The 15,337-nt window shown below is 49.6% G+C and overlaps 4 protein-coding genes across 19 annotated transcripts; 1 reads left to right on the top strand and 3 right to left on the bottom strand.

The window, feature by feature from the left end:
• Nucleotides 1-7: 7 nt before the first annotated feature.
• Nucleotides 8-2,635, bottom strand: FVEG_00987 (hypothetical protein). Its single transcript, XM_018887747.1, has 6 exons — nt 1,519-2,635; nt 1,392-1,459; nt 1,275-1,336; nt 1,082-1,224; nt 827-1,032; nt 8-778 (listed from the first exon to the last, which is right to left on the bottom strand). The coding sequence occupies exons 1-6, from the start codon at nt 2,246-2,248 to the stop codon at nt 212-214; spliced, it is 1,776 nt and encodes a 591-aa protein (XP_018743531.1). The 5' UTR covers nt 2,249-2,635; the 3' UTR covers nt 8-211.
• Nucleotides 2,636-4,864: 2,229 nt separating this feature from the next.
• On the bottom strand, nt 4,865-6,298 carry FVEG_00988 (hypothetical protein; the record flags this gene model as incomplete). The annotated part of the gene is made up of 5 exons (XM_018887748.1): nt 4,865-5,309; nt 5,409-5,578; nt 5,642-5,709; nt 5,858-5,992; nt 6,055-6,298. 5 exons carry the CDS (start codon nt 6,296-6,298, stop codon nt 4,865-4,867), a joined length of 1,062 nt encoding a protein of 353 aa, XP_018743532.1.
• A 1,936-nt stretch (nt 6,299-8,234) lies between these two features.
• FVEG_14760 (hypothetical protein) lies at nt 8,235-13,780 on the bottom strand (the record flags this gene model as incomplete). Of its 7 annotated transcripts, XM_018903737.1 has the most annotated exons (9): nt 8,235-9,754; nt 9,840-9,995; nt 10,060-10,102; nt 10,166-11,038; nt 11,134-11,267; nt 11,337-11,792; nt 11,869-12,334; nt 12,574-13,606; nt 13,658-13,725. In XM_018903737.1, 8 exons carry the CDS (start codon nt 12,574-12,576, stop codon nt 9,651-9,653), a joined length of 2,235 nt encoding a protein of 744 aa, XP_018743537.1. In that variant the 3' UTR covers nt 8,235-9,650. The 7 variants fall into 7 exon arrangements, with proteins under 7 accessions (XP_018743537.1, XP_018743536.1, XP_018743534.1 ...); XM_018903736.1 differs by having other exon boundaries at nt 12,574-13,758; XM_018903734.1 differs by having other exon boundaries at nt 11,134-11,792.
• FVEG_14761 (hypothetical protein) lies at nt 8,753-13,804 on the top strand. 10 transcript variants are annotated; one of them, XM_018903749.1, is made up of 6 exons: nt 8,818-10,566; nt 10,652-10,733; nt 10,805-11,089; nt 11,165-11,241; nt 11,332-12,984; nt 13,040-13,660. In XM_018903749.1, exon 1 carries the CDS (start codon nt 8,840-8,842, stop codon nt 9,158-9,160), a length of 321 nt encoding a protein of 106 aa, XP_018743549.1. In that variant the 5' UTR covers nt 8,818-8,839; the 3' UTR covers nt 9,161-10,566; nt 10,652-10,733; nt 10,805-11,089; nt 11,165-11,241; nt 11,332-12,984; nt 13,040-13,660. The 10 variants fall into 10 exon arrangements, with proteins under 10 accessions (XP_018743545.1, XP_018743543.1, XP_018743544.1 ...); XM_018903745.1 differs by having other exon boundaries at nt 8,753-10,733; nt 11,165-13,804; XM_018903743.1 differs by having other exon boundaries at nt 8,753-10,733; nt 10,805-12,984; nt 13,040-13,804.
• Nucleotides 13,805-15,337: the final 1,533 nt, after the last annotated feature.

Genomic DNA, 15,337 nt, shown 5'->3' with positions numbered 1-15,337 from the left:
CTTTAGGCTGCTTTCATCTTTTCAAATTGGCTCAAACCCCATCCAACTGCTTACTGCAGTCTTGCTTCCATTTTTTCAACAGTACACGCTGCGCCGATTCTAAATGCTAATTTATAATTAAGGACTAATGGACACTTGCCATTTTGCTAAATCTAGATGGCATCTCATATTTACGCACAAATTATATCCTTGTATGCCAGACCACATATTCTCAAGAAGGCGGCACACCGTCTGTTACCTTACCATATGGTAATGACGAGTAATCTCCGAAGCAAGAGTAGTCGAACTGCGCCTTTTCTGCCATCTTGTCCTGAACCTCGATGAATGTATCCAGGTCACACCAGCCGTCCTTACGGTTGACGTCACATTCCGGAAAACTCCTGCCTAGAGGCACAGTGCGTTGGTTGAGCACGAAGTGAATGTACTTGGTCTCCTTGCCATCGAGGTAGCCGTCTCTCTTTGGTGAGACAGGGCTGGGCGCCTTAATGACTTCGATATCTAAGCGCGCACCGAAAGGAGTCAGCTTTGAGACAACGAATTCATGTTCGCCGGGATATTTGTCAGTAGGAAGTTCCTCAGCAAATTGGCGAAGGCCAAAGGCTGTCAGGATAGAGATAATGTTGGTGTCGTGAGAAAAGTCAAAGTAAAGACTTTGGTTCAGAGGAAATGTCTCCTTCATGCTATCCAGCGTCGTGTTAATCTGGGAGCCAGAGTAACCAAGTGTATGATTCTTTAGCCTTGCCATGACCTCTTGCTGGTAGCCAAGGCCAGTGGCTCGCTGTAACTATGATTAGCAGAGTTGGTGTTGCCAGAGAAGTCAACTTACGCCTACTGGGCTTTGGAACCCAGCCCCCGACGAGAATCCAAGGTCGATAGAGTAGCCAAAGTGTTCCCATTCCTCGTATGTAAAGAGGTCACAGAATCTACTAAAGCCGTATGCAACAGTTTCATAAGGACACATGTTTTGTGCAGCCCAGACGTCTGCTGGTGTCCACGTGAAACCCTCTGTCACGTTATTGAATCGGGCAGTTGCTAAGCGACTTTTTAGTTGTTGGTCTGCATATTTGGTGAAGAGGCATACCGTCTTTGAGGTACTTCTCATACCATGCGGCTACAGGAGTCACATAGTCCGCCTTGTCGGAGTTGGGGCAGTTCAGTCCTCCAGCAAGGGAGTTGTTGAAACCAGGGGCCTCGATTATCACTTCGATAGTGGCATTATTGGTCCTGCTGCTGTCAGAACACTGTAGCGAACACCTTGGACGAATCGCGCTTACCACTCAAGGCCAAAGAAGCCAGCCATCCAGTTTTCTGCAGACTTCAGCATGCGATCCTGAGTCTATACACTGTCAGTATCTCGTGACCTGGTTGGTATATGAACGAAGTTCACATACTGTAGTTCGGACGATGAGTTTGCTTTGAGGGTTGTACAAGCTACCGTACATGTAACTATGCAAGACGCCTGAACTCTTTATCAGTTTCCAGTTTCTAGTTTCTAGTTTTGAAATGATAAGCTCTTACCAGACTCGAAGAGCTCCTGTCGACCCCTTGGGACTAGGATAGCCTTTCCGAGTTCATATTTCCAGTCCATCAAAAACTCAAGGGCACCACTGGTCTTGAGACCAGCCGAAGCATTGGCAAGTCGCTCACCAAGGGTTGCGACGTTCGAACCTGGAGTTGGATATCGAGCACCATGGCGAGAAAGCATCTGGACCTGAACGATCTCAGCACCTGGAGGGATTGGATACTCGTCCACGCCGAAGCCTGTAGAAGGAGAATAAGGACTCAGGTAACCCATCATCTGGAAGATGCTTCGGTTACCCTCCTTCATGCCTTCGATAGGAATAGATGTCTGCAACGGATCATTGGGAACAAAGGTGGCAGTAGGCTCAAAGGCATGGGTTTGGGCCATGAAAGCAGGCTTTCCAGTTTCGGTAACACCGGGCCATAGTTGCGGCGACGTCTGAAAATACTGGGGAACTCGGGGTGGGTCACCCGGACATGAGCCGGAGCCGGAGCCGGAGCCGGAGAAGGCAAGCGGGAGGCTAAGATAGAGGTTTATGGCCATAAGAATAACGACAAGGCCTGATAGAAGCATGATGGTGTTTCTGTATGAACGAATTGGGCCACGCGGTATGATCGGTTGAGCGGGAGGCTCCCTAGGGCCATCACCCTCATCTTGATGCACTGGCTGGTAGCCCGAAGCACCCGGGGCTGCTTTTGACTTGAGAATTCCTGAAGCTGGAGCCATATTGATACAAGGTTGGTTTGATGTTGACGGGTGGACTGTGGGTTGATGTGCGATAACTATGCTGTCTCAACAACCACTCTCTATGACCAGCACAAGCGAAGATTGGGCTGTAGTGTGTGTGTACCCCTTTGGCACGGGGCTGTGTCCTGGAGAAGTAATCTCAGTGACAGTGGATAGTCGATGAAACAAGCCGTTCAATCTACGCCCTGGGAAACTGATGGAGGAAAGAGAAGAGAGGAGAGGAGAGGAGAGGGGGGGGTGGCTATGAGGCGACAAGCGCTATAATTCGATGGTGCTGGGTTGGATTGGTTTGCTTAATGATGTTGATGATGTTGCTTCTTTGAAGATTGGTTGAGACGCTGAATTGATTGCCCCTGCGCGTTAGGAATAGCCCGCCTTGTGCAAGGGGAAGGTGGCCAATTGGATAGTCAGCCATGCACTGTGTTACTTTATGTATCATGGATCCCGTCCCCTTCAAGCCCTATCATACAGGGGAAGGAATCCGATCTTCGGCTGTCCGTAACACTGAGGGGCATTCTCTAGCGCCCCTCCTGCTAGGGAGACCCGACAACAAGTGAATTGATACTGTGTCATAGACACTGTACTGATATTGCTGGGTCGCTTAATCCCCACGGCCGAAACAAGCGCCCAGGGTGCCGACCCCGTGACTACCTATGGATGGATCTCATCTCATGGGATCTCACCGTCGTTTCCACCTCGTTTATCAGATCTCAAGTCTATTTCGAGAATGTAATGTATGTATCCGTAAACCGGGTCGTCACGGCCTTCGTTGTCTCTTCTCTCAACGCCTCATCCATAATCCTGATGCATATATGGCCTGTTTTGCATGGCAACGCGTCATTCTAGTCGTATGGATCGAGGCCCATCCTCTCTTGCCAATCTCGTCAAGGATTAGCGACATTTGTTGTTGTTTCCAAGACCATCACGACGGGATGAGCTGCAACATGTCGCTATCTTTGCGATCATGTGCAGGCAGACCAGTCAGCCGTCGTTGTTTCGAGACGCAGAGCATAACTAAGGTAAACCCGGGGTTCCTCCATGGAGAAGCCTCAAAACAAGCTGCTAGCCACCTACCCTATCATGGTATCAAACCCATCATTCATCAGGAACAGAAGCATATCATCTGCCTGTGGCCGTTTAAAAGTCATCGTCTTTCTCCCTTCGATCTGCTCTGAAAGCCAACCATTTCATCATCGATCCTGGCTAGGCGTTCTTGACCGCCATTAATCAACCCATGACCAAAGTTCATTTCGAGAAACGGGAGAAAGATTCCTCGTGATACAAAATGCAATGCAAGGTGGATCGGTATACTCCGTAGATACATGGAGATGACGATGGAATACAAAGCAAGTTCTCTGAACCCAACCCTCGGTGGGTGGCTTTAGCCAAGCAAAAAGCAAAAGGCCCATTCAGTTATTTTCGCTCTCACAGAAACAGGCCAGACAAAAATCCGAGACCATGATAGCAGCCCACTGTACATACATTCTCGCCTTTTATCTAATACCGTATTTGCCTTTACCGTCTCACCATGTCAAGGTAACCAATCATCTGAAACTAAACACATCTTGACCAACTATTGGAAGTAAGTCAATCATATGTCAGCCATTCCATCCAGATTCTGTGCCAAATCTGAGACCATCATCTCATCTTGCTACTTGTCTCAGCACGCAACTCTCGTTAAGAAACAGCCACATTTCTTCCTTGGTATCTGCTCACATTGGACTCTGGGCGAGTCCCCCACCAAGGCGTTCCATCCCTGGTCACCACCATGGTCACAGTCCTCATGGGCTGGAGTATTATGCCGGCTTTCCGCCAGCCTTCAAGCCTCGTTGTCTCGTCTTACCGCATCGTAGCTATGGATATGCGTTCGTTTCGTGTGGCTCTACTCAGCATTCTCCAAGCCTCAACAACTCCAGAACAAAGGTATTTGCATTGGATGCTTACCTAGTCATAGAGCACCCCTGACATTTCCACTTCTCCCCTGACTGTTGCCAATGGGAGAACGTACAATTCTTTGCCGTAAGACTCCCGGCTTATTCCCAACCTAAACGAAACAATTTTTGTAACTTGGTACACACACGAATTAGACTTGTCACACTATCATATATCACTTTTATAGTCTCTTGTGCCTGAGCATCTCGATCTAAGTTATGCACGCGATTCCCTGTATTCGGCTGTTCCTATTAGGTGCTGATACTGTATGAGCCTTAAACACACATATTAATCCTTGTTTTCTCTTTTTCGCCCAAAGCCCATTCTGCCATACCCACCAAGTCAGACACCACACTGTACCGACAGACAGGTTCGCCTGAGACATGATAAACCATTCTTGTTACTTTTCCGCGACCGTGACACCCCAATAAAAAAACAAGAGTTAAAAAACACTTAAAAAAACACACTCAAACTTGAATGCAAGACCTTGTTCATAGCTTTTGATTCTCCCCTGTTACCTCCAGATTCCCCATTGCCCTGTTTATGCGCCTCGGTTCAAAAGTCGATAAGCACCACATTATCTCATCATGTTTCGCGAGCATGCATGAAAGCATGCGAGTTCACCCCACAAGTGAGGTTGCTCTAAGCGCTAGAGGCACAGTTTTAGTTGGCCTGAGACCTGAGGGGGAAGAAACCGTCTGGCATTTGCTCAATGTGCCAGATCTTGGGTGTTGCCTTGTCGAAAGCAGCGGACCATTCTTGTCTCAGGTCTACAGGGAGCTTCCATCCCAGCTCATCGTCGCGGAGTCTCATGCGTACCAAGTGTCGACGTTCCTGGGCAGCCTCACCGTTGACGAAGCCTTCTCGGCGATGCAAGATTGTGAGGTTGTTGATGAAATGCATGTCACCTGCACGTGTGCTGATCTCCAGCTGAGTCGCCTTGGCAATGTTCTCGATGGAGTCCAATGCCTCCATCTGGCGTGGCGTAACGGCGGGAAGGTTGGTAGGGCGTGGGTGAATAGCATTCCCCGTAAGAGCTACACGCCCAAAGTTTATCAACACTTTCCCTTCGTGATGAAAGAGGACTGGTCGGCATTGGAAACGGGGTCTATCACAGTATAGCGTGTCAGTGGGTGGACTCCTTGCTTATCGCTGTGATGAAAAGAACAAATCAAGTGGGTGTAAAAAATCGAGTGCCTGAACTTACAGGGCGAATGGCCAGTCAGAGCGAGCAAGAGTGCGGACTATGTCCGGGCGGCTAGTAGCAAGAACATTGTAGACCGTGTAGGCTGAGGCGATGATGCATTTGCCTCCAGAAACAGCGGTGCTACGTGTGAGCCAACTGACTATGTCACCAGCTTCCTCGTTGTGGAAGGTCTAGAGCAGAAGTTAGCCTTGTTAAATATTCCTCCCAGGAGTTATAAACAAGGATTAGCATACGATGGGGGAGGTGGAGTGTCGATGGTGACCGGCCTTGAGCTTGGAGGAGTTGTCGGCGACAATATGGACTACAAATAGGTCAGTGGGAAGGAAACAAAGCAATGGGATCATTCGGGCCAACCTAGCATATTGCCTTTTCGATCTTGACGCCCATGGCGATTGGCAATGTAAGACTGGATGCCCAGATACAGCACAGTCAAGTCCTCGACTGAGTACTTTGAGGATCGAGGCCACGAATGACACCGAAGCCCTTGCCTTGGTGGACGTCTTGGCGGATACGATCCAGTCTTGGTCCCAGAGTGGGAAGAGGGAAGTTGTCTCGGGAAACACAATCCCCGTCAAGTCCCAAGGCTGTCTGGTGTTAGCCACATGATGAACGCCACGGAAGCAGCGCCTCATAAAAAGAGACGTACCTTTAAAGACCAGCAAAGCATTCTCAACTTCCTGTAGATCGGATTCGCTCAGAGAGTGGATGAATTCCGATTCATCCGTGAATTGAGCACCAACCCAAGCCATAGGCTCGTCGAGAAACTTGGGCCACCCTTCGGGGACCCCAGCCGACCCGTCTGCCACGCGACTGACACAGCCGGCGGCCGCAGGAGCCAGCTCAACGGCCGGGCTCGGACCAATGATGGGCCCAACTATGGAAGATGCCATGGTAATGGTTCCTGAGGGAGAGGCACCGCTGGTGGCTTGGTGGGGGTGTCTTGATACTGAGGTACATACTCTGTCAGCCAGCCTCTTACATGAGAAAAGGGATGTGTAAATTTTGTCAAGAACCTACGTTACGAAACGCAACGGAACGTTGTCTGATGACTTCTGGTATAAGTCAGGATCTGGGTGGAGATCTAGTGGATCAGGAAGAGATCGAATATGAAAGATGATATGTGATGTGAGCTGAAGGTGTGCTGGGGTGTTGAAACAGAGGTGAACAAGATAGAAGGAAAGGAATGGGACCTGCATCTGGTGGTGCGAGGCGTCTTCTTAAATGTGTTTGCTTGCTTAATGGAAGGCGGAGATCAAAACAGAAGGGAAAAGGAACGTTTTGATACTATCGTGGCAAGTGCCTTTTGGTCAAGGTATAGTGACGTTGGAGGCGCCTCCAATTTCGAAGTTCCTTGAAGAGTAACATGAACAGAAGGCGCAACTTACAGTCGAGATCAAGAATAGCAGCGAGCGAGGAAAGAGGAAAGGACGGAGGTGCAAGCCAAGGTGTTGGAAATACGGCAATAACGATATGTAGATGTCATGCAAATTGCAGCACAGACGAACAGTTCTTGACGAGCGAGATTGAGATGGAGATTGTTGAGGAATATCAAAAGAACGTTCAGACTAAGTAGGAGGCTAGTAAGGGATTATTATAGCTTTCGCAAGATGTTTGGAAAATCGGCGGTAGCCCTGTTCAAATTTAGAGATGGGAAGCTCCTAGATATGCGGCTCTTGGAAGGGTGTTGAGGTTGTGTAACGTTCTTCCATGCTTCTCTGGCCCCGTTTTCTCGGATTCGATGAGAGAGAAGGCAGGTAGGTATAATGAAAATTTTCACTTAGACCTGCTTTTCGTTCCGTCCATGGCTTCCACATCCCATCTAATTGCCAGTACCTCTTCTACCTTAGGACCTGGGTAGCCACCTTACCTTGCACCACTTACACAAGGATTGTTGAGGAGAGAGCATCCCGTCGGGTTGGCACTTCCATGGGAGTTGGCAGGGTTAAGGTACCTATTAGAGACAGGGTATACGTAGATCGGGTACTTGCGTAGCCGTGCTCGTGGCAGGTCGCAGATACGCGGCGGCAGGAGGCTGCAACAGAACCCAGCAACGCGGGTATTCGCTGGGACTTGCTGCCATACATATTCCAGGGCCAATAGCTTGAACAACCAAAGTGCCTGGTCAGGTACTGGTATCTTCAGGGCGGGAAATGGAACGAGCAGACAGACGCATTCTGAGGTATCAATTGGAGGTGAGTACCTACCTCACCTCCCTAGGTAAGAAGTGCCTTGCCTTTGATCCTGTACTTCATTCGTGGTTCCTCGCTTTTCCATGTCACCAGTCAGTGCCTGGGTTGCTCAAAAGTCCTGGGTAGCAACATAAACTCTGGGTCGTCGTCTCTCATTGCCAGGGAGGAGGAAACGAGACGAGAGAGCACTGTAACATTCCTTGGGGGAAGTGGTCCGGGCCCTCGACTAGAGTAGAAAGAAAAAGGAAAAAAAAGAGAAAGGAGAAAGGAAAATTAATAGAAGTACCAAGCCTAGCTCAGCAAGGGTTGATTGATGTGTACGGTTCCAAACTGTAGTTGGTTGAGAAAAGCAAAAACACCAAAGGCTAAGAATGAACATGAGCTAAGACTAGGTAGCTAGGAGAGGCTCAGACTCAAGCTCAGCCGAGAGCCCAATCCTAGCTTAACCGAACTGGAGTAGCCTGGTAAGGATGATCATTCGTGTTAATCCCCCAGTACCTAGCTTAGTACTTGTACATACGTCGTAGCTTTTCTTGCATACATACTAACCTAGTGGGTAATTTCAGGTGTGTTTTAAAAGTGGTTCACCATTGGCTTACATATGCACCTTGTTGGTTCCTCACTTATCTATCTGTGGCTGGCTGGCGTCACCTTTACAGTAACTACTAACTTAGCAGTACTCCGTAGCTGTGCTACTATAGGTAGCATTGTGTCCGTTCAACAAGCCGACAAGGGCCCCCAAAAACACGGCAGTCGACATTGATCCTTTGGCAATGGTTAAACTTTACTTGAGGTGTTGTACAGCTTCATTGGCCGGCGGATTACTCTCCGTTACCACCCGCTTAGCTTAGGTTTGTTTGGTTCGTTTCTCGGATCCTAATTACTGGTTCCCCGTCAAAACAACGCCAAAAGAATGATGCCCAGGCGACGCGGACACCTCGGACGGTCAACAATCGACTGTCAAAGCAAAGCAAAGCAAAGCAAAGAAAAGGAAAGGAAAGGCAACGCAAGGGATGTGCAATCCGTGTCTCATTTCATACTTCCGTCCCATTTGTCCCATCGTCATCCCTCCGCTCTTCCCGATGGATACACAACCTGAATAATAGACGTACTAATAAACCACACAGCGTGTAGGAAGCACATACACATGTTATGTAGTGCTCCGTACACAGTGCTGCATTATCCACACTATCAGACCAAGTCGACCGGCTGAGCCAAGACAAGTCATAGCATAGCTGCGGTATGAATGGCCCGGGTTTGTCAAGTGCCGCACAACCAGGCCCGGCCCGTCCGGCATCCCTCCGCGAGCCAACCCTCAGCGACCTTACATATAAACCTTTGATCCGCCTCGTGTTTCTGTGCAATAATGCGCAAGCCGTCAAAACGCAGCAGCCCGTCTCCCATCGACACTCGGTGAGCAAACTCTCGCCTCTTTCTGTAGGTGCCCGCACACTCTCTCGGTGTACCTGTCCCTCTCCTCTCACCGTCATCCCCTTTCTTCCATCGCATCGCAATTTGCTGGCGTGCACTCCGTTTCCTCCTGTTACATTGTTTCGCTTATGACCCTCCTCCCCGCTGATTTGTCGTGTCCCGCATCGTGAACTGGTCCATGTGGCGGTTTGTCGGGACTGAACAACAATGATCAATCTCTTCGGCTAGACTATAGCATCCTCACCCGCCCCCCCGCACCCAATTTAGCTGTTGCTTTATGTCATTCCCTTCAAACCATCACACCAGTTCGTCTCTTTCTCTGAACCTCACCTGCTCTTGACCGCCTTTTCGTAACCAAGACTACCCTGGCATTTTAAAATGGTTTCCATTATCGTTATCATCGTCATCGTCATCGTCATCGTCATTATGGCCGTTGCTGTTGCCGCCGTCATCCACATTCACCGCCCTCCATTCACTTCGTATACAGTCTCAGTTCCTGCACCTCCGCTGTGAGTACAGCATCTTCTCAAACTCTGCGCCTATGCCGTTGGTTCCAAGTCACCCATTGCCTCCCTACTACCACTGAGGACTACCAGAGATGTTACTGGTCAACCAAACCCGATCATATTGTTGTTCGAGGTTGCCAGTTGGTCTCGAACAATTGGCTGACAAAAAAGTAATCATGCTCGTACACGGCCTTGTTCCGGATCTCCTCCCATTGCAACGCTGAAACCACAGAGTTCAAGTTAGCGTCAAGTTAGAGAGCCATGGTCCCAGCCTGTATGGTTCTTATCCCCGAGGGTCGACTTACCATGCCGTCTAGCCAGGTTGCTAGTATGATGGACAAACTTGATCTTTTCTTCATCCAAGCCTGCCAGTGTTCGCAAGTCTTGGTCTTTGCAATCTTCCGAGAAAGGGTAGATGCCCTTGTTACAGTAATGGAAGTGTGCGAGCAAGATGTTTGCGCCTGTTCGATCCCCAGTCAGCAAGCGCTTCTGTGCAGGATGGACCGGGGTAGTTGTGTGACTCACCTAGGTGGTATTCTTTGACCTTCTCCTCACGCGCAAAGCGTCGCTGCAAGTACATCGATAATCAGCAAACTTCGTGGGCCACTGTCGACTTGCGGGGCTCTCTTACCTTCATGCCGTGCTTTTTCGCGTATCCAGCGTCATGAGCAGTGATGAGAGCTGTGTTATGCAAAAGAATGAAAATCACAAGATACGTCACTAGCCAAGTGCTCTGCTTGTTCTTTGACATCATCTTCTGGAGTTTGTCCAGAAGCTCCCTTCGCAGCTTGGTTTGTATGTGGTGAATCAGGATAAGATCCATCTGAGCGCCAAGTACAGGCGGAAGAGGGATCTTGCCATGGTTCGGGTTTGTTTCGTCCAGGATACTTTGCTTCATCCCCAAGGTCTCTTCTCCAACAATGAAGCTCGACCGCGTTGTCAGACGAATCGACATCCACAACAAGAGTGTATGATGAATAAGTTCCACGCACTCTGGCGTAGTGGACGGGTCTTTGAAGATTTTCCAAGCACGTAAGTACGTTCGGAATAGCAGGCCTTCAGGTGGGCCCAGCAACTTGGTAAAAGCATCCTGCATGCTATTCTCAATATGGTCCAGGTACTCTTTCTTCGCCTCCTCGAGGTTGACCATCGCATACGGAGGAATCTTTACTGATTTCTTGACACCGTTGTAATCCCAAGTACGTTCCAGCTTGTCACCAGCTTGAGGAATGAATCGTTGAACCTTCACCTTAACAAACTTATTCGATAGCCCCTCGGACAGATAGATGGTCCTGGGCTCTTCAGTCGTAGCCCAGCTCTGTATCGGATCCGAGATGTTGTTGGTCCATCGCCGTGTCCATTCATAACCGGGTACTTGGCCCGGTTTGAAAAGTCGGATATCTGTTATCTTATATCTGAGGCAAGGAAAGCGCCCCGCTCTCGAATTGGAGACTTTTTTGCATGTCAAACAGGCCCCTCCCTCTTCATCGGGGTTGTTTTCACACTGCAACACTGGTTAGTCGTCTTTGCGCACCAGCCGAAAAGCCCATTACAAGTAAGACATCATCTTATGTAAGAGAACCGGACAGTGTTACTTACACGAATTCTTTGCATTCTGCACCTGATACAGGAACCGATCTTCCGGGTTTGGGCAGTTTGTTCACGGAGATTTGGGTCCTTGAACGGACCTCTCTTTCCCCCTCTTTGGTTAGTGAGCACGATTTCATAATTGGCTTGTTGATCCATTAGAGACCACCCGTTCTGCACTGTATCTTCGCCAAGTTGAGTATTGATTAGCATACCATATTGGGGAACGCTGTCGGGTGGAGCCAAGCTCTGGTGAGTAATGGCATTTGCATCGATAAGGCTAGGATCGGAAGTGTAGCCGACTTGTGGAAATGCCTTGGTGTCAAGCTGTTGACCGGGCATTAGTGCCTGGTTCTCCAGCTGTGGCTCCTCTTTGAAAGCTTGGGCGACGTAAAAGTCTCCAGCTGATAGATGAGGTTGATGAGTTGGCCCAGGACCACTCATCACAGGCTCCGCTAACGCCGTTTGACCAGAGATGAGAGGAAAGTTGACAAGGGGCGCAACATTCAAATTAGGTTGTTGAAAGCTGTAATCTGGCTGTTGAACAGAGCTCAGAGTTGCGTCATCATACGGTTCAGATGATGGCATTGTCATAGACGGTTGTTTTTCTGCCATGTAAGGAGCATCTGGACCAGAAACTGCCGGTGCAGAGCTTGGGAGCTGTTGATAGCCTTTCAGGGTGATGTCAGCGATGATCCCAGATGTACGCCGGGCGATCGGACAACGTTAGAAGAGTCAGGTGCTTACCATCCTGATGTCTTGGGTCCCAGCCACAACATGGGCAGAAGAACAAGGTCAGATCCGCCATACGCCTGGTCAATGGGGAAGTAGAAGACGGCATTGAGTTCTGGCCACAGTCGTCCCAGCTTGAAGATGCCCCATAGTGCTCATCACGTTGACCATAAGTTCCTGATAATGGGAGTTTCATTAGAGGTCCCTGGGACGAAGTCGGTCCTTGCTCGGGTGTCATTGGAATTGATGGCGCAAGCCTTCTCCTCTTCCTGCAATGCTGTTGTTCAATCAGTTGATGTAATTGAGTACCAGAGGCTAGTCCATAGAACTGTGCCAGTTGATCAAGATTGTCTTGGATCTCAAATGGTATAAAGGTGAAGTCGTCATCCACGATGGGGGTGAAAGATATTGACGAAGGGCCCGGATCTTCAACTCCCGGTTGGAGGAGAGGCCTCTTAACTTTGGAAGGATAATGTGGATTCTATAGAAAAAAAATCAATTCACCGCACATTTGGGTCTCATAGGGAGGGGCCTAGGGCAAGATCAGGGAGAAGATGCTTGTCTGAGAGTCATGGCACGAGAGCCACGACGGGGCTGCGAGAAGAGAAAACGGTGGTGATTGGCAACATCCGCAGGGGTTATGCAAATAGAACAATGGAACGGGGGATCGATGATATAACTCCATGCAGCTTGCCGCCAACCGGGGAGAGAAACTCTTACCATAATGGCTGCAGTGAGACAGGGCAGGGTGTGGAACAAACACTGCCTAGCAGTAGGAGTAAGAACAGAAAGACGAAGGTCAAGGTACCACCACGCGGAATCAAACTCGACGAAATACAGTCAATGACAAAAGAAGAGCTAGCTGCCCGGCTTGTCTTTCAGAAGCGGTGGTCAAAAATTGAGCGACGCCGGGGTGAGAAGAGGGGGAGTGTGGTGGGAGGCTAATGTGCCACGAAAGCCATCACCAGGCACTTGACGTTGAAACCCCCCGTAGTGCGCCGAGTGGAGCAACAGCGAGGGCCGAAGTCAAAACGACGGCTGAGAGAAGGATACCAGACGGTCGGGAATGGAAAATGCTGTGATGAGAGAGGCGAAGAATCCGGGGAAGCTAGGCGGAAAGGCGATAAGTAGGTATGTTAGCGCAAACCCAATCAGGTCGTTGAGGCTCCTTGCCAACAGATGGAAGGTCGATGAGATGTGTGCTGCTCGCAGCCGTCAAACTGAGAACCTCGAGCCTGAGCAAGATTAGGACCGGACGTGGAGCCTTGTCCACCCCGTCCACTGCTTTAGCAACAAGGCGGGCTGAGCTGTCGTGGTACTGGCGACAGAACGTGGAGTGAGTAGCCGGTGGTGCTGGTACTGGTGTTTGCACGGTTGAGCGAAATCAGCGCAATATGCCTGCGGCCGCGATCGTATGGATGACGGCTGATGCGGGCTGCGGGCTGAGCAAGTATGCGGCTGGCGGTGTGGTGGTTGTAGTGACTGGGCGTTGAGCGCTTCAAGCAACGGCTTGACGGTCTGCTGGGAACGGTGATGATGAACGAGTCTGTGAGAGAGGAAAGTGGACTCGGTGAGGACGGCGTTGACATGGCCTCGTGCTGAGTAGTTTTTGACCGGTCTGAGGGGTACCATGGGAGTGGCAGGGGGCCTTCTGATTGTAGTGCTCAGGCTTGTCAGGTAAAGGACTTTGGGATATTACCCGCTCTGCCGGTTCAGTGCACCTGAGCTTCTCGATCTTATGTTATGTGACGTACTGGAATCCGTTATTAGAAGCCATTTGGTGGGGTGATTAGGCAAAAAGAACCAGTATAAAAGCTTCCTTCATGGCTTAGGAACTTGCCTGCTGAAAAACGAGGGTGATTTGAATCGCGCGTAGTCGTAGACAACAATGCAGCTCATCAACCCTTTGGCAATCGAATCTTCGGATCGGGTCATTGTTCCATAGCCACGGAGCCTAGCCATGCCAACGGTTAATTCGTGCATTGAAATGGCCATGTGATTGACATGGGGCTGACCAATGTCGGTCATGGCTGCACAGCTGCACAGCTGGGATTGGATGATGTACCATTTTCAAATTGCTTTTTTTCCCACTCACAGGGTCTCGCAACGCCAACCCGCCCGGGTTTCTCACACCAGGAAAAGATAAAGTACTGTACATCGTCAACTCCGCAACTTAGCAAAGGTTCTCAAAGGTACTTGGATCGCCAAGCAGTTCAGAAGAAAGATCGTTTTTGTCCAATCGTCAATGTACGTCCGGCATTGGGGGGCCATCTCGAGAGTAACACATACAAGTCCTGAGACAAAGCAGAGATGCCTCGACAAGTACTAGATGAGCAGTCAAGTTTCTAACCAGGAGGATATTCCGTTTGCCAGATGCACTCGGATGCAGAGGTGGTATCGTAAACGAACAAAGGCCCGAGCGTTGTTTCAAGCCCTTTCACCTTCCCTTTCACCCATCTTGTCTTGACCAAGGCTGACGAGTGAATAACAGCCGACATACCACAGAATGATGAGACCAGTGGTGCTATCTGTCAGTATCTGACCTATTTCCAGAAGCCTGAATTCTGTCCATGTGATAAGACAAATGTGTGCTATGGTCACGCAAAGACTTTGGTTGGTACGAGGGAGGAGGCAGGGGCAGCAACCGGTGAGAACAGCAATTACTTTCACTCTTGGCCGATAATCAGAACTAAGCGATCGGTCCGATCGACATCCTGTTGTGTGTGTCATCATTGTGAGCTTCTTACGACAAGAACCTGGTAGCTGATGTTCGAGCCGGGCGCACTAAAGAACGGCACGATGCAACTCATGTCCCTGAGCTGCCGCCAACAAGGCGTGGCCCAGCCACAGATTCTGCATGAATACGGCTGCATCTTCGTGTGTTATATTGCATTTTGATGCAAGTGGGATATGCGTGGCTGCGTCCACGTCTCTTGGCTTGACGATGTTGTCTCTTCTCTCGCCAAGTTGTAGTGTTTTCGATGCGAGAATAGGTTCCTGGCGATATCACCCAGCCTGCGACGTCGGATGGATGGGATGGCAAACTATGCAGGCTGCAGAAATAATAATCACTAGGCTTTTTATGGGACCACAAGAGGTGTCTTGCTAATACGGTATACTGTGATTGGAAGTTAATTAAGTGGCGCGCTTGCGCTTTTCCTTGGGGAAGGAAGATCCAAGTCAAGTTAGTAAAGTAAGGTTGGTTATCACGATGGACGTTGGAAATTTTGCTTTGCATTAGTACAAACCGCGCAACGGTCTGACGGAAGAAACGTCCGTTACCGTTCACCGGGTTTCCACACTGGGAAGTAATTGAACACCCACGAGTTTCTTATCCAAAGTTAGTGCCTTCTAGGCTTCAGACCGAGGAATCCAAATCTTCACCGGATCCAGCACCTTGTCCCTATCTAAGCGCCGATGAGGAACTCTTTGGTTGATCTAGAAAAGAGCATGGATGCCACATGGAAGGACTAATGTCGTTAGT

The sequence above is a fragment of the Fusarium verticillioides genome, chromosome 1 (assembly GCF_000149555.1).
Source record: "Fusarium verticillioides 7600 chromosome 1, whole genome shotgun sequence".
NCBI classification, from domain to species: Eukaryota; Fungi; Ascomycota; class Sordariomycetes; order Hypocreales; family Nectriaceae; genus Fusarium; species Fusarium verticillioides.
This window is presented reverse-complemented; position numbering and strand designations above follow the sequence as displayed.